The sequence below is a fragment of the Podarcis bocagei genome (genome assembly GCF_964188305.1).
Source record: "Podarcis bocagei genome assembly, chromosome: 11".
NCBI lineage: Eukaryota > Metazoa > Chordata > Lepidosauria > Squamata > Lacertidae > Podarcis > Podarcis bocagei.
Window position 1 is genome coordinate 47,172,530 of NC_138136.1, and position 17,846 is coordinate 47,190,375.

A 17,846-nucleotide genomic window follows, 5' to 3' on the forward strand; every position below is an offset into this window, starting at 1 on the left:
AGCCCGGCGCGACTTCCCGCTGGGCTCCCTAGGCTTGCGGATAGCAGCCTGTTCTGGGGGCTGGGGTCGGGGGAAGCTTGGGCTTCCCCCGCCCCAGCCCCACGCCTGGGGTGGAAATAATTTTTTTTCTTTATTCCCCCCCCAACTAGGTGTGCCCTATGGGCCGGTGCGCCCTATAGGGCGAAAAATACGGTATTTGTTGCATCAGGTTAGACCAAATAACAAGATAATGACCACATCTGAATGTCAAACATAGCATGTGAATGAGCTGCATTGAGTCACGGGCTCATCCCTTTCTCCTACTACTGTGTGGCCAGGAGCCGAATTTCTACAGCTTTCACTGCTGCTTGCTTTTACCCATGGTTTATGATATTGTCCAGAGAGACCGTGGTTAACATTAGCAATGGTTAGGTCAAAACACAGGTGAACAATCTATGGCCCTAAGGCTTTGGCCCAATTCCTGCATTTGACTAGGAAGTGAAAAAATAAGAAGAAAGGAGTAGCAAAGAGAAGGGGGCAGCAGAAAGAAAGTAGGGAGGCACTCCTATTCACTTGTGACTACAGCACAGATTGCCCTCAAAGGAAATGTGGTCCTCAACAGAAAAATGTTGCTGACTCTTAGTTTAAAGCAAACCTACTTGATCCTTTTTTTCCTGAAGATAGCTTCTTCAAATTTAACCACAATTGACACCGAGTGCAGTTTTGGTTCCAGACAACACAGCAGGTTGTGGATGTTATGTGCTTTGGAAACAAGACCTCTCAAACTCTTCCTCTCAACCACTCAGGACAAGAGATGAGAGGGAGTGAATGAGGTGAAGAGGAAGCTGGGTTCATTAACGTCTCTAAACCACAGCTTGGCTCACACATAACCAGTCACTAAATCTGTTACAACCCCATGTGTACATGGAAGAGAAATAATACAAAATTGATTTTTTTAGCAAGGAGGTGTTACCCATCTCCTTGGGATGGGGTGGCAGGAAAAAACACACGATTTAGTATTTTAATGCACAGGATTAAGAAACCTACTTTTGAGTGAACTCCAAGACATTCAGTCAGCCAGAAGCCCAATGTCTGTATTTGCACAGTCATGCCAGTTCCACAAAGGAAAATTAAAGAAGGTGGAGTTCTAGGTGTACAGGGGTTCTCGTACATTTCTCAGATCTGGTAGGCATAACATTATCTCATTGGGACAAAAGGAAGAACCACATATTGGAACAAGTTTAGCTGTACAAACCATCATCTTCAGCTGCCGAGATGACAATCACAGCAGGATGAGATGCGTCCACAGAGTTCCTTGCCGAGACGCTGATTTTGTAAGATGAGTTACCAAGGGAAATGGTGCAATTATTCAATGTGGGGCTTATGTCCCTGCGATGTGTCTCAGTAGGTTCCTCTAACTTTTCCCACAATATCTCATATTTTACAATTCTTCCGTGAGCATGGAAGTCTGGTGATGCCTATTGGGAGGAAAACAATGTCCTTTTCTACAACGGGACCAAGTTGCTTTTGTTGATTATTCTTTGTAAGAAATGTCAGTTTTTCTTTTGGTATTTTTGTCTTGAGAAATCAGAAGCTGCCAGTTGACAGCTGCATGCAGGATGAAACGACAAGACCAGTGAGTCAACTGGGCAGGCAGATTCTGGAACGACGACTCTCTTGCATAATGGCTTTTGAGTCTTTTTATTTTTGAAAGGGGGGGGAAACACCGGTCCATATAAAACCCCTGCCCATTAACAGGGAACATGGTTCCATCCTGTTCTTTGAAACCAACAGCTCAAGTTGGAGGGAATTCCAAGGCTGTGTACACACACCTGTGTAACTTTGCACCCAGTGTGTTCCCATTGCTGGTTTGGAAACTGGTGTTCACACAACGTTGACCAGAATCCATATTGATCTTATCATAACGACCCTGCTGTTATTTTTATTATTCTTTATTGAATATATATACCGCCCTATACCTGGAGGTCTCAGGGCGGTTCACATAATAAAATCAAAATATAAAACCACAAAATATATAATCAAAATAAAAATCCAATAATTTTTCTCCCCCCCCAAACCCCCACATTTTAAAAGGGCACAAGATTTTAAAGGGCATTGTTCCTAATGAATTACTGTGTTTTGATGTGCTTCCCCGCTAAACCAGATTCAATGCAAATTAAGAAAAGGAATGACATCGAAGCCTTGAAAGCTGGTCAAGTGTACACAGCCTGAGTCAACCTATTTATCCAACTAGCCCAGGACCAGCATTGGTTTTCAAGGACTGAAGGCAGAGATTTTTCTCATTCCCTGCTACTGGATCCTTTTAACTGGAAATGGCAGGGATTAAACCTGGGACCTTCCACATGCAAAGCATGGGCCCCACCAAGCTATTGTCTCTCCCCAATGAGATGGTACCCAAGCTCCCATTGTGGAATTCTGGATATATGGACAGCAGAGCACTTAGGGGGTAAGAAGATTTGCTTAGACTGGTGAAGCCTCCTGGCCAAGCTTACCTATCCTGTCCTTTTGTTAGGGAGCTACATTTTGTCAGGATCAAAGGTTCTTCTAACACTCCAGTTAACAAACTGCTTAAAAAATATACTAGTAATTTCCCAGGGAGCCTCACACAATCAAACAGTAATGGAACGATGATTTGTAATGCACAATGTATATGTGAAGTAAAGATAAAAGTAAAGGGATCCGTGACCATTAAGTCCAGTTGCGGACGACTCTGGGGTTGCGGCGCTCATCTCGCTTTACTGGCCAAGGGAGCTGGTGTTTGTCCGCAGATAGCTTCTGGGTCATGTGGCCAGCATGACTAAGCCGCTTCTGGTGAACCAGAGCAGCGCATGGAAATGCCGTTTACCTTCCCTCCGGAGTGGTACCTATTTATCTACTTGCACTTTGACGTGCTTTCGAACTGCTAGGTTGGCAGGAGCTGGGGCCAAACAACGGGAGCTCACCCTGTTGCGGGGATTCGAACCGCCAACCTTCTGATCAGCAAGCCCTAGGCTCTGTGGTTTAGACCACAGCGTCACCCACATCCTTTATCTAAAAAAATAGTCTAAGCCTTGCAGTTTTTAGTTATTAGCAGTGGAAGGGGTGAAATCTCTCATCATCACTGGCTGCATGACCAGAAAGACTTACCTTCCAAAATATCGTTATGCTACAGTTCTCCAAACACGAGTCAATGTCTCTCCAAATATCCAGTTGCCCTGATGGAGCTGTAAACCAAAGCACATAAAACAGGGTTATACACTGTGGAATGGAGCTCATATTATAAAACCCAGGTGGGGAAAACAGCTGAACAAGGCTTCTTTGTCACTAGCTCCAACAAAAGATCCTAAACCTCTTGGTAGTGTGTGCAGGAATAAACTTGAGTGTGGTTCAGACACACACCTTATAACAATGGACTTGGGACCTTGGAACTATTACAAGTACTCTAGATGTCCCAGTGGAGGAAGAGGGAGAGAAAAATCCTTGCTGCCACTGCTGCATTATGAGGTCCATGTGGAAGATTTGCAGTCAAATCTAACAATGTTAGTTAGTATGTGAAGGAGTTAAGGATCACAGAGTTCTAAATTGCTAGAGTAGGCTCAGTGATGTCACATCCCCTCTTCTCCTGGAAGGGAGGAAGTAAGGCTTGCTTCCTGTTCCTGTTCTCTCTCTCTCTCTCTCTCTCTCTCTCTCTCTCTCTCTCTCTCTCTCTCCCTCCCTCCCTCCCTCCCTCCCTCCCTCCCTCCCTCCCTCCCTACATATTTCTACCCAATAATGTTCATGCCTGCATTTGCTTATTGTGGCTGCTTAAGGCAATGCATGACTATAAGTATATTTTAAACTTACTTCAGTGTGTGGCTTGTTTCACTGCAAAACAGCTTCATGCAGCTGAACACATTATTAAAAGAAGGTTAAATGACCTATTCCTATGCTTCTTTAATTTGCCTAACGATAGGATTTAAGCTCTGCTACTAGGGCTCTTTATGTGCTAGCCTCCATGGTTTTAAAACAGGTACCAGCCATTATTTTCCTTTGTTAGTTAACCCACACAAGTGGGTCTGTAGAAGATTAAATAAATTTACTGTATCGTCTTCCCAATGCCCATCATAGGAAGAAGAAGAGGGGGAGATTGGGGAGGAGTGGGTCATCTACTCCATACGTTCTTTATTCTTTTGCCATTTTTCATTTTGCACATTCAAAAAGTGAAAAGTTCCCTTTTGACCATTTCCCCACAATTTTTGTAAAATGTGGGCAAACAGCATCCTGCAGAAGAGGATTATAAACCTGGTCACCCCAAACTTCTTCCCCACAACATGAAATCCCTACCAGTTTCATTTGTTGGGATAGTTTTACTTTCGCTCCATTTGCTCCATTTCCAAAAATGTCTAGCAGCACCACAGCGTACTTTTAACATGTAGTTTGTAGACGGCTGCAACCCATCCAGGATAATTTGGGGATGTGAATCTTTACTGTACTGGACTGTAACGATTTTCTGCAAAACATGAACATTAAACATGTTTAGGGTCAAACTACAGCTTTCTATTGTTAAAAAACTTTAATTGCATTTAAAATAACATGTTATGCAATACATCCATCCACATTAGAAACTAACAAGATGCAGAACTGGGCTATATCAAAAGGAATCAAGTTTCAACCAGGACTTTCGTGTTAGACCACACACTCCAACACTGGTCAGCAAGGAGTCCTAAGCTAGACCTGGCTACGGGTGGGACCTTCGTTTAGAACATGGCTTTGCTGTTGGTGTTCAATCTATATATTTCACAGGGTCTTTAAAGGTATAGAAGACTTGTTACGATGCGTGCTTATTTGCTTTGGTTGAAAGTACCAACTTTTTGTGCTCACAGCTTTAACAATGAATGCTATAAACACATCCATGATTACATGGAAGCCAGCCCAGCTCAATATAGTAGTCTCATTCACACATCATAATCAGCGTTGGCTGGTCCACTGGGGCAAATGAGGCACTGCTCCACCAACCTCACTTTGTCCTCAGGCAGCCCACACCTGCCTGACTTCTTTTTTGCACCCAGTCCTGGCTATCAGCTTCTTCTTCCTTTGGCTCAGCATTGCCAGTGAGGAACTAAGTTGGGAGGAGGATGGGAGCAGAACTAGAATTAGTTGGCTTTGCTTGACGTTGACTGTGGCTCCACCTATTTCTGTCCTACCGGTCACAATGGGCATCTGTCACACCACCGATCACAGTAAGCCACAGTTTATGGCTTACAATGAACAAGCAGATAACTCCCACTTCACTCCTCCCCTAACACAAGCAATCCCCCTCCTCCACTGTGGCTTCTTGTGAGAATGCAGGACCACTGTGGCTAGTTCAGGAGAAACAAACAACCAGGAAGCCAATAACATAGCTAGGCATCAGGTTGTGGTTTGTTTCAAGGGAAACAAGGCCCAACCGCACATTTGGAAGTCACAGCAAATCAAATTTCATGGGCTATCATGGGTGTTTTGGTTGAGATTCCTGCATTGATTAGATGACACTTGGTGTTCCTTCCAATTCTACAATTCTGTGATTTTATTTTGTTTCTTTACTGCTTTATATTTTAAAGAAAAGAGGCGAAATCTCCCCTTTTGGTTCAGGGGAGAAGTGGCAGAATAACTCATTTGCTGTAAGCCATAAACCATGGCTTCCCAAAAACTTGGGAACAAGTGTTTTCCTTTGTAAGCACTATATGCCACAGTTCTGTGGAATAAGATCTTGACACACAGGGGTCCCTTCAGGAGCTGAAAGTTTTGTGCCACATTAAAAAAAAATACAGTGGTGCCCCGCAAGACGAATGCCTCGCAAACCGGAAAACTCGCTAGACGAAAGAGTTTTCCGTTTTGGAGGTGCTTCGCAAAACGAATTTCCTATGGGCTTGCTTCGCAAGACGACTGTCTTGCGAGTTCCTGCTGGTTTTTTTTCCTTCCCCCTCCTTTTTCTAAGCCGCTAATCCGCTTATCAGCTGATCCGATCAGCAGATAAGCCGCTAAAAGCCACTAATAGCGCTAATAGCGCTAATCCGCTAATCCGTCAATGGGCTTGCTTCGCAAGACGAAAAAACCGCTAGACGAAGAGAATCACAGAACGGATTCTTTTCGTCTTGCGAGGCACCACTGTACTTTGCTTTTGCAGAGTAATCAGTCTATTCTTTTTTTTTACCATTGTGTTTATTGAGTTTTCACACAGAATACAGCAAGAACCATAACACTGTCAATGTTAAATTTAAAGGATAACAAATATAAAGAAAGAAAACCAAAACAAATCTGTAAAATGGATGGGAGTAGGACCTTGACCAATACATTGTTACAAATTCTTGCTTTCCCAACCACAGCTGCTTATGTGTGGACAGGGGACTTAAGTTATATTCTTTTTTTACAACCATGTACTTTTTACAACCATGTACAATAAAACAACACCACGTTTCATAAAATTTGTATGCCTCTGAACCTTTTTTTAAAGTGTACATTTTGTAAGTAAGCTTTTCCTTTAGCACTAGTTTCCATACTTCTTAAAACAATCATGCAAAAGATTGCCGTCTAGTGTTTTCTAAGCTCTCCGCCATCACTATAGGTTGAGCAATTAACAAGAAAGCCACAAATGTTATGAATCTGAAAAAGACCACCACACTTTTCTTTGTGATAATCGTGTTTGCTTCTTACCTGTTCCCCATCACGAGAAGCACCATGAATTTCACATAACAGCGACAGGGCTTCGCTTATTTCATTTATCTGCCATTGTAACTGGATGGTAGTAGCGTTTGTATAACCTGCACGGAGTTTGTAGGGGGCTGCAGGATGAACTAGTTTGAAAGGGAGAAAGAAAAATGTACACTTCTGTAAGAGCAATTCAGTCAATTTGGACAGTAAAAAAATGTGCAATAATAACTCTGAATTATTTCAGGATAGTTTCATAGAATACCATGATAAAAACTGGAGATGCCTCTGCTGCAGTTTGTAATCTGCCTTGGAACATAAATTCAGATAAGAGGAAGTGAGAGTTCTACTGCTGCTATTTATAAATACAGTGTCTTTTTCTAAAAAAAAAAAAATGTTTAGGGGTACTCTCATTTTCCTACTCACATTGAAATACTGCCCCTCAATGAAGCCAAACTGAGATTCATAAAATGTTTAGGGGTATGTGTCCCCCCAGAAAAAAGCACCGTATAAATAAATATATGCTAGTAGATACTTGGTGGGAAGGTCTTCTTGTCTCAGTTATATTTTGGTTCAGCTAGTAGCCATTATAGTCCCAATATGTTAATTGTTTTAGTTTTATGATACTGTTTTCAGAAGGATAGCTTATCAAATTGTTCTGTGCTATCATAATAGCTTTTTGTGTTATCTACTTGTGATATTTGTACAATGTTGTAAGCTGCTCCAATATTTCTTTGAAATATGGAGCTGTTATACAGTGGTACCTTGGGTTAAGTACTTAATTCATTCCAGAGGTCCGTACTTAACCTGAGACTGTTCTTAACCTGAAGCACCACTTTAGCTAATGGGGCCTCCTGCTGCCGCCGCGCCGCCGCAGCACGATTTCTGTTCTCATCCTGAAGCAAAGTTCTTAACCTGAAGCACTATTTCTGGGTTAGCGGAGTCTGTAACCTGAAGCGTATGTAACCTGAAGCGTATGTAACCCGAGGTACCACTGTACAAATCGTTGAAATATAAAAGGCCGAGTTATAAACTCTGGTAGCTCAAAATGCTTGCCCCAAATCCAAGCTGAACATTGCAACACACAAACATGCCGCACACAGACTTCTTCTCCAGCACAATTTTTAATTCAAGAAAAGTAAAAAGTCAACTAATTCCCCCTCTCTCTCAGCACCAACCTGCTTTTGCTAAGGAGACGGGACAAGGGAAGAAAATAAGGTCTCCCTTGCTTATCTCAAATGTCAACAGGGCACTGAGCCAATTTTCCCAAAAGTCCTGCTGTGTTTCCCAACATCCCCGGCATCAGGTTCACAGCTATAGCAGTACCAAAGAGGGAGAAGGGAGAAATGAGAGAGAGCAGGAGAACTAAGGTGAGGGGGCGAGCAGGAGATATGTGCATTGATCAGCGCATTTATTTGCTATTTTTGTCCATGAGGTGCCAGTCTCAATCCAAATCAAGCCTGGGGGGAACTGGTGCTTTCAGTATCCATATCTACGGCTAATCTCCCTTGCATAATATTGGGTGGACCATCCCTTATAACAACAACAAAACCCCACCCCACCAATAACCTAGTATAGATCCTTCTGAAGGTCATGTCAACATTCATTGTTAATATAAATGATATGCCTTGACTATTATTTTATTCATTCAGCAGCTAAATGTAGTTCACCCTACAGGCAACTGGGGGGAAATTCCATATTGTTCTTGTTTTGCACCCCGTTTAAGTTCTGGAGGCAATTAAGTTGTGTATCAGGTCAATGGCACATCTGTTCTCATATCAGGCCAATGGCACGATCCTGTTCTCATAGCAGCCAACCTGTAAGGAAAGAGCAGCAGGAAATTTGGAGCTGGATCTTGATCACATATTGAAACTGGGAAATACCAAGGGGGCAACTCAGTGCATTGCAAGCACCGCCATCTTATGGGTTAAAATTAACACAAGCATTTAGCTTGGCCTTATCTCACTGGTAGAGCACCTGCTCTGCATGCGGGAGATTCCAGCTTCCAGTGGCGTAGCGTGGGGGGTGCAGGGGGGGACCGGGCGCAACATCTGGGGGTTAGGGTTAGGGGGCGCAAATCCACGGGTTAGGGGGCGCAAATTACTTGCCTTGCCCCGGGTGCTGACAACCCACGCTACGCCACTGCCAGCTTCAACCCACAGCATCTCCAAGTAGCCCTTCTGAAACCCTGTGGAGCCAATGCTCTTCAGGATTGACAATATTGAACTAGATGGACTTGGTGCTCAGCAGAAGGCAGCTTTCTGTGTTCCTACTTCTTCTGCTTCCATTGGTAGCAGTAGGAGTATCATCCTCTTATCACTTGGGAGCAAACAGAACAGGGTAAAAGGGAGACATTTGCTGAGATTTACCAATCTGGATTAAAAAGCAGAGACATCACCTTGCCAACAAAGGTCCGTATAGTTAAAGCCATGGTTTTCCCAGTAGTGATGTATGGAAGTGAGAGCTGGACTATAAAGAAGGCTGATCGCCGAAGAATTGATGCTTTTGAATTATGATGCTGGAGGAGACTCTTGAGAGTCCCATGGACTGCAAGAAGATCAAACCTATCCATTCTTACGGAAATCAGCCCTGAGTGCTCACTGGAAGGACAGATCGTGAAGCTGAGGCTCCAATACTTTGGCCACCTCATGAGAAGAGAAGACTCCCTGGAAAAGACCCTGATGTTGGGAAAGATGGAGGGCACAAGGAGAAGGGGACGACAGAGGACAAGATGGTTGGACAGTGTTCTCGAAGCTACAAACATGAGTCTGATCAAACTGCGGGAGGCAATGGAAGACAGGAGTGCCTGGCGTGCTCTGGTCCATGGGGTCACGAAGAGTCGGACACGACTAAACGACTAAACAACAAAACAACAACAACCAATCTGGAATTTCAGCTTGCCCAGAATTATCTTTGTGGAAAAGAACTGGATCACCTAAGAGTTCGTTTTACCCACTTGGGGATGTCAGGGTGTAGCTTAAATTGTTGTTTTATGTTTTGCCCCAGCTGCAACATGCAGGAGCCTATTCTTTATTTTCAGATGGTGGTAGTAGGTAAAGTGTAACACTGATAGAGGAAATAAACTCTTACCTCTGTGGGCTACATCAACAGTAAGATTGATAAGTTTCTCTCCAATGCAATTTCTGGATGTCAGTATTAAATTGTATATGGTTTGCTTGCCAATCTTGAATGAACAGGATGGGGAAGCGGTTGAGCTACAATACGTTTCATTGGAAGAACTTTCGAGACATGGTGATTGACGTTTCGGAGGGGAAGAAAAGAGAGTTTATTGTTCTTCCATCAGAAATAGAATATTAGAGAATATTTGGACCATAATAGAAGTGGAAATCAAGGTTTAAAAAAATGCATACATTTCTCCCACCCACCACCCACACCACCCCCAGTAGGGCATGTTGAATTTTTCAACTTTCAAATTCCAAAAATGAGGGGAGCTGAAATGTTGTAACTTTACCTGATATTTCAAAAGATATTTTAGTTGAATTAATATAATTTAGTTTTGCTTGGTAAGTAAAATGTCTGTAAAAATGCATAGAAATCATTAAAAATGATTGCCAAGTACTTGCAGTTTATTATTATTATTATTATTATTATTATTATTATTAAGCATTATTTGACATTTTCAGAAGGTAAAATTAAAATTCTTTGGTTTTTCGAAAGCAGTTTATGTGCTGCTTCTTCAAACGTAGACTTACCAAGCTAAATGTTGTCCAATCACAAAAAGAATAGCAGAGTTGAATTCCTCACACTCAAAAACATATTTTAAAGTCCCCTCGCTTAAGAAGTTTGCAAAAATTAAGTTTCACCCCCTAAAATGACACACCCTACCACCTCCACAACAAATTCCTAGTTAGCACTAACTAGGTTTCCAGCGTGACCAATAGTCAGGGCTGATGGGGATGGTATCTTAACATCATCTGGAGGGCTATAGCACTTACTGATCAGCACTTACTGTTCCCAACCATAACACTGCAGAAAGCCATCTAATTAGACTTTAATTTGATTTTGACCTGTTTTTAGGAGGTAACTTAATTATTGTTCGATTTTATACTAATGTTATATATTTGATGTTAGCCGCCCCGCCCTGAGCCTGACTTCGGCCGGGGAGGGTGGGATATAAATAAAAGATTGTTGTTGTTGTTGTTGTTGTTGTTAGCCCCTCCACAAAGGTAAAGTGTTTCCTCTACCTAAGTTCTGTTTGCAAATAATCCATTTGATCCAACCCTCTGGTCATCTTCCAGGACACTTTCTGTCCCTGTAATTCATTTCGTCAACAACTCATTTCCTCAAAAAAAGGTATACTATGATGGCTGGCATAACTGTTGTCACTTCCTAAGGAACTCTCCTGTCAGGATCAGGGTTTCAGAACACTTACCCATCAGACAAGGTGAAGCTTGCTGGACATAGCAACTCAGCATCCGTATTTTTAGCACTAGGGTGCCAGGTACACTCTAAGTTAATCATGTCTTCTGTTTTGCAGGCTAAGTCTTTGGGTTTATCAGGCTGCTCTGTTGAAACAAGACTGGATTATAATGTTTTTCTCTTTCATTTCATTCTTTCAACCACCTTTGAAAACAATTACTCTTAGGGTCAGCTGTGAGCACACCATTCACGGGCTACCAATTTTGCAGATCAAATCAATCTGATCTGATATTTTTGCCACCTTTGATAGAGCCGGTCATGGAGACTTTCAGGATATTCATTTATTAGGAAAATTTATATCATATCTTTCTACTTTGCAAACTTTCACTCAAGGTGGCTACTAATGTCCAAAGAACAGAACAATCATCAGCAGTATTTTTAAAGCTGAAAACTGCATGGCAAATTATTAAAACACCCAATTCAGGCCGAAAAAACATGGGGAATTAAAAAGCATGTGTGAACAAAACTCATCACCAGATGTAGGAACTTAACAAGACATGGGGCACAAACTGAGGTGTGACCACATAAACAACTCTCTCATTCTCCCAACTTAACCTAGCACCCACCCACATGTATCAGGATATGGAGAAGGGCCTCTCCATATCTTGAGGTGTGTGAAGAATGGAAGGAGGCAGTCCTTTGGAAAGAGGGTGAGGAACATCAAGTGTCTTGCCCCCTGGTCTTCATCTAGCCCACAGGACTCTCCTCAGGCCAGGCACATCAGTGGTCCTCCTCAAGTTCTCTTATGAGATAGAATGTGCCCTTGAACTGTGATAAGGCCTCTTGCTCAGAGGATAAAGAGAAGCTCTGGTCAGGAGGAAAGAAGGTTCGTCACCCCTACTTTAGGACATGAGCTCCTCTTCAGATATTCCTGTTACAAAATTTCATGAACCTGGCCAGGAAGTATAAAAAGCTGCTCAGATAGACACAATCCCCTCCCTCAATGGAAACACCAAATATTTTCTGCTTACTGGTCACAAAGAGAGATGCGCTTTCGGAATCACACTGGATAGTGTAGCCAAGTCTCTTGGAACGGGTAACATTTTTCAAAGTAACTAATACTCTTCGTTGCAGTCCAACGTTCATCTGCTTATCACCAAAATAAAATTTCGGTACACTCTTATTTTCCGCCCCAATGCAGCAATACTTGACGTCAGAACCCATTTCAACGAACTTATTACCCTCTGGCCATAAGACATGCCAGCGAATGTCTACAACATCCAGCCCTGAACAAAGAAACGGGGGGGGGGGGGGAGAGAGAGAGATTTGCTTGTACATATAATTGTGACAATGAAACAGGCACCCTTTGAGGCATTCCAGCCCCACTCCGTAAATTAAGAGTTTTAATTTAAAAATAAAAAAATAGTTTCCAGGGCAACAATTCAACAATTCCTACCAGAGAATAAACACAACGAACACAATGAGGCTTACTTCTGAAGAAGTATTATAGGATTACGTTTCATTCACTGTAACTAGAACTCACTGTACATTTGTGTGTGTGACTTCATCACCACCTCAAAGGCTTCTTTCTATGAAAGCTCACGCTGTTAAGTACATAGGACAGTCCTAAAAGTTCTACATGGCTCTGAGCTTTTTGCGGTAAGAAACCAAACAACAAACCATCTGGAAGTTGTTGTTTCATCTCAAAGTTGTCTCAGAAGTTTCCTTGATATCTATTGGGGAGTTGGGGAGAAGAAATTGCTCCCATGTTGTTATTGGCATCCATCAGTCTCAGGAGACAATGGAGTGCACCTCTGTGGGTGAAGTAAAACCACTGGATTGGAGAATCACGGCACCTGCTGTGGCTGCAGGGACAAGAAACTCGTAACTGCTGCCTCCTGTTTTGCTCCATTGTTTTGCTTGCATTAGCAGCATCGAAGTGACCTCTCCTACACAAATCGGGAGTGGAGTCCCTAAGACGGTTGGATGGCGCCTTGTACACCTCCTTCTGGCAACTCCTGCTGTCAATCTGGTGCCAAATGTTTTGCTCTGCTTTCCTTTGGACCACATCAGCAAGGCTTGGGGGAGTCATTGTCTGGGCAACCCAGGACCTCTATACTCACTGCCTAGGCTTGCGCATGGGGAGGTAACATTCAGTTTCATTTCACCTCAAGTTGTGCATTCCATTCTTTCTCTAGACAGATGGATGCCAACAACGTAATGGCTTTAATAGCTTTACATATGAAATTTCTGCAATGGTTGTTTTTGTTGTTGATGTTTTCATTCTTAGATTGCTTTGAGATATCTTATGCGAAGCAACTCATAAATGGAAAAAATAGAGAAATATAAAGGCAATAAAGTGTTGCCATGTGCACTATAGTTATTTAAATAGTGCCTTGGTACTCTACAGTACACAATAGGTTACTTCTAAGCCTCAGGGGGTTTCCCACTTTATCGTTAGTGTTGTGGAGGCAGTGGAGGGATGTGGAGCCAAAAGAAAGCAGAGGAAGAATATATATGCATTTTAGTTATACTAACTTAGGCATGCTGTTTTGGAATGAGGGAGTTGTGTCAAAGGCGTTATGGAAAAAAAGGGTTTTGATGATGTTTTTGAAAGAAGAGTGAAAGTTGGCATAAGTTGAGCTGTCTGCAATTTCCTGTATTTCCTGCTACTTAATTATTTTTATAAGTATTTTGCGAAGAAACACCCACTGATCCCATGAATAGAAAGTGCATGTGATAACGAAATCTTTGTTCAATTTAAAGGGGAACACAGAATGATGAGGCAGCATTTGTGAGCCATTATGGTTTTGCTGTTTCTATAAAAATAGAGTATTTTCATCCCAAAGCTACATTTTGAAATGACTCTAATTAGTCCTAGGGATGGAAGCAGTGTCAGAAGGAAAATGAATTGATATGGATTATATATGTGTGTGTGTTTGTGTGTAACTTTGTACTAATGTAACATTTTTACATGCAAATGTATGTAATTTTTACATTTTAGCTGTTGTTGCTTCAGTTTTCTGTACACAGCTTAGAGATATTTGCAGTATATTGAGCAATACAGAAATTAAATCATCAAGCAAGCAAGGAAGAGAGCAAGCAGATAAGATAGGTTCTGTTTGCTCTTAATGCAAATCGAACACATCAACACTTCCCAAAAGGACATGAAAAATGAAGCACAAAATTCTTTCAAAATTCTTCCAAAATCTTTCGAAAATCATGCTTCCTCAGATTCTGCAACGCTGTTCTTCAACAAAACGTGTGTGTAAATGTGTAAATAAGCATGCCTTATATTTGGAGCAACTGCTTTCAAAAATGCCCTTGCTATCGGCCAGGCTATAGGCTCTCTGTCCTTGCATTCAACAGTGCTAATACAGTTCCCCCAATGGGCATTTTGCTCTTTCATACTTAAAGGTGACAATGTTTGCTCACCATCTGCTATCTTCCATGGGCTCCAGTTGCTCCAAACTTCAGAAAACCTCACCATGCTCCTGATCCTTACTGCATGAGCTGCACACTCCAAGGGTATTTCGGAAGTCCAGTTCCATTGCAGATGTCTATTTGATTTACTGACAGTGGTTGTATAATTCTCCTAAAAAGCAGGCAATTGAAAAAGAAAACAGCGAGGCAATATATATCTTAGTTGAATAATTAGGGACAACTCTATCAGTAGAGCATGAGACTCTTAATCTCATGGTTGTGGGTTTGAGCCCCATGTTGAGTGCAAGATTCCTGCACTGCAGGGGGTTGGACTAGATCAGGACAGGCCAACCTTTCAGACCAAATGGGTCTGAAAAGAGTACTTTGACACAGAACCCACAGGCTGGACAATGCATGGTTGCACAACAGGGAAGGCGGTGAGGCCAATATTTAAAGCCCACTCCAGCCCCCAGCCCTTGCGCTGCCTTCCCAAAGAGATTGGAAAGGAGGTGCAAGGCTCTGGCATTGTCCTAGAGTCCTCCCACCTCCTTCCCAAAGCTGGGAAAGCACTAACTAGGCACTAACTAAGATGCCGGAGCACTCTAGGACCCTGTCAGAACCCTCACACCGCCTTCCCCAAACCCAGTGCCTCATCTACCTGTGGGGGAACATCAAATGTTGCCAAGAGCTGCCCAAAAAGATATTGAGGGCTGTGTGTGGCCCTTGAACCATGAGTTGGACCACCGTGGACTAGATGATCCTCATGGTCCCTTCCAACTCTAGAATTCTATAGATTATACCCTTTAGCTTATGAAATGTGCAGGCATCTGTATATGTGGAGGAGTGACCGTTCTAAAAATAATAATCAAAGGGCTGTTTTCAATGTTGCATGAGCAGAACTCAAGCTCGCACAACAGATCTTTCCTTATTCCTTATTCTTCCTCCTCGTCCTCTGCAGAAGCATAGCTGTCAACTTACAGATTTGAAAACAAGGACCAGCAGCCTCGAAAATAAGGGATCAGCAGCCAAAATAAGGGATTTTCTGAACACAGGTATGTTCAACTTCTGAGCCCCTCTGAGCCAAAGGCACAAAGCCCAGCCAGCAGCCAAACGAAGCCTCAAGTGATGGTTCCCACAGCGCAGCAACCCGGCAAAGGGGATGCAGCAAGGAAAACCACCGTCACCTCTCTGCTGGGAAGCACTGAGCAAAGGCGAGTCCCCAGGCAACGCGGCCAATTTGATCGGCACAAGGCATGCAAGCTCCACCCCCCAGTCGTTCCTAGACTCCTTATTGAGTGAGCAATGCAGCCAAGCAATACAGTTGGAGCCTCCCTCCTCCCTGGCCAGCAGGGACAGATGGAAAGGAGCTGCTTCCTTTGAAACCCGGGAAATGTACGGGATATCATCAATCCGGGACAGCAGCAGGACACGGCGCTGGGATAAGGGAGTTTCCCGTCAAATAAGGAACGGTTGACAGCTATGTGCAGAAGCCACTGTGCCTCATCCCTCCAAGAGATCAGGGAGACCTACTGCAACATTTTTGGCTGTGTTGCATGAGGTTTCAGTGCCGGGAGAGGGGGTGTCTACTGAACTTAAACATTGGCTTAAGAATCCTCTGCTCAATTCCAGGCAACTCCTCCCTCTCTCACTGCAGCCCCATGTGACACAGACCACACTATTCAACAGGTCACCCTACAACAATCCGGAAAGACTTTCTAGTTTATTTATTTATTTGTTGAATTTATATCCCACCTTTGGCCGCCATGGAGCTCAGCGTGTCTTCTCCCCCCGCCCCATTTAATTCCCACAACAACCCTGTGAGGTAGATTAGGCTGAGAGGCAGTGACTGGCCCAAGGTCACTCAGTGAGCTTCCTTGCTTTTCTTGGTTAGTCACTTTTGGTGAAAGATAACACTGGATCGTGGACTAAACGAATAAGCCTGAATCATTTCCAGACTTCCAGGTAAATGCATGGTGACTGTCAACATACATCAGTGGTGCCTTTTCAGTTTTCTGACTTTTGCAAAATGTGCCTGGGAATTGGCAACGTTCACATACGAGTTAAGGCAGTCGCTAATTTTGGACATTCAATAAAACTTACGTAAGACCAATACGTTGAAAGCTACCTCCACTAATATCAGCTCGGTTTAGCAACTCGGTCAAAGATCTAGTCACACCCACCCACCCACATGACTTATCTCTTATGTTCCACTTGTTTTCAGTTAGATAGGTTAGGCAGATAATACTTTCTACTTTGTCAGATTAAATGATAGCTTGAAGTGTGTGTTAAGTGTATTCAATATACCTTAAATTTCTGTAACAAAATCCACTAGATTTGCTTGACACCTCAGCATTCCATTTATTGCTGGACTATTGAACACTGGGATCTACTTTTAAAAGGACTAAACATTAGCTTAAATACGGAATTATTTTGATTATTTTAAACAACTTTATTCACAAAACTTACAGCCCATGCTTGATTATGTGCTAACAAAATCCAAGGAGAAATTGACAATGCCTTACAGACCTGGGGTTTGTTTGTTGGTTTGTTTGTTTTAAGAAAAGTGTACACAGCTGATAGCAATTTCAAATGGGGGTTCTGTTGCTGACCCCTGCTTGTGAAAGTGCTCCCTGCCCCATGACACTCCTCTCCCCATTACAGCCTTTTCATGCTGTGTTGATTGACAGTTTCGGGTCACTTCTGGGTTCAGTGCAATGCACATGTGGGTCTTTTGGACGCACATTAATCAGCCATTGCCTGAATGTGAAAGCTTTGTTGTTCCTCAAGAGCAAATGAGGAAGGCAATTCTTTCATAAATATGCCTTCATATCCCAGAAAATAAGACTAGAGAAAAGATACTACAGTGGTATCTCCGATTGCGAACAGGAACTGTTCCGGAGGTCCGGCCGGAACCTGAGGTTTTCGCAAACGGAGGAGAAGCAGTAGACCGCTTCTGCGCATGTGTGCGTGACAGTAAACCTATTCTGAGCATGCACGTGTGGTGAAACACTTCTGGGTTTGCCGCTTTTGCAACCCGAAGTTTACGTTACCCTAACGTAAGCCAAGGTGCTACTGTATTTAATTCTATGATTCAGCCCTTTTGCATTTACAATTCTGGGTACTTACAGCAGTTTAAGGAACTGGCTAACTATTGTGGCAGGCATTAAGAATCCTGGGTTTCAACTCAACATAGAACAATAACTTTCCCCAGCCTATATTCAAATGTTTTGCTTTTTCTAATGCAGCCTGGTAAGTGTATTTTGAATAACTTGCATAGAAGAGAACACATATGTATGTGGCTTATCTTCATAGGAACATAGGAAGCCATCTTAAACTGAGCCAGACCATTGATCCATCTAGCTCAGTATTAACTACATTGACAGGCAAAAGTTCTAGGC

General features: G+C 42.8%; 1 protein-coding gene across 6 annotated transcripts in view; it reads right to left on the reverse strand.

Moving 5' to 3' along the window:
- OSMR (oncostatin M receptor) overlaps nt 1-17,846 on the reverse strand; it is a 46,320-nt gene that overhangs the window by 11,606 nt on the left and 16,868 nt on the right. For all 6 annotated transcript variants that reach the window (XM_081212727.1, XM_081212729.1, XM_081212730.1 and 3 more), the window contains 8 exons: nt 14,461-14,620; nt 12,057-12,311; nt 11,039-11,171; nt 9,736-9,884; nt 6,652-6,791; nt 4,303-4,468; nt 3,127-3,203; nt 1,235-1,457 (listed from right to left, as the gene is read on the reverse strand). In XM_081212727.1, the coding sequence (XP_081068853.1) occupies nt 1,235-1,457; nt 3,127-3,203; nt 4,303-4,468; nt 6,652-6,791; nt 9,736-9,884; nt 11,039-11,171; nt 12,057-12,311; nt 14,461-14,620 (1,303 nt within the window). The remainder of the gene's footprint in view (nt 1-1,234; nt 1,458-3,126; nt 3,204-4,302; nt 4,469-6,651; nt 6,792-9,735; nt 9,885-11,038; nt 11,172-12,056; nt 12,312-14,460; nt 14,621-17,846) is intronic.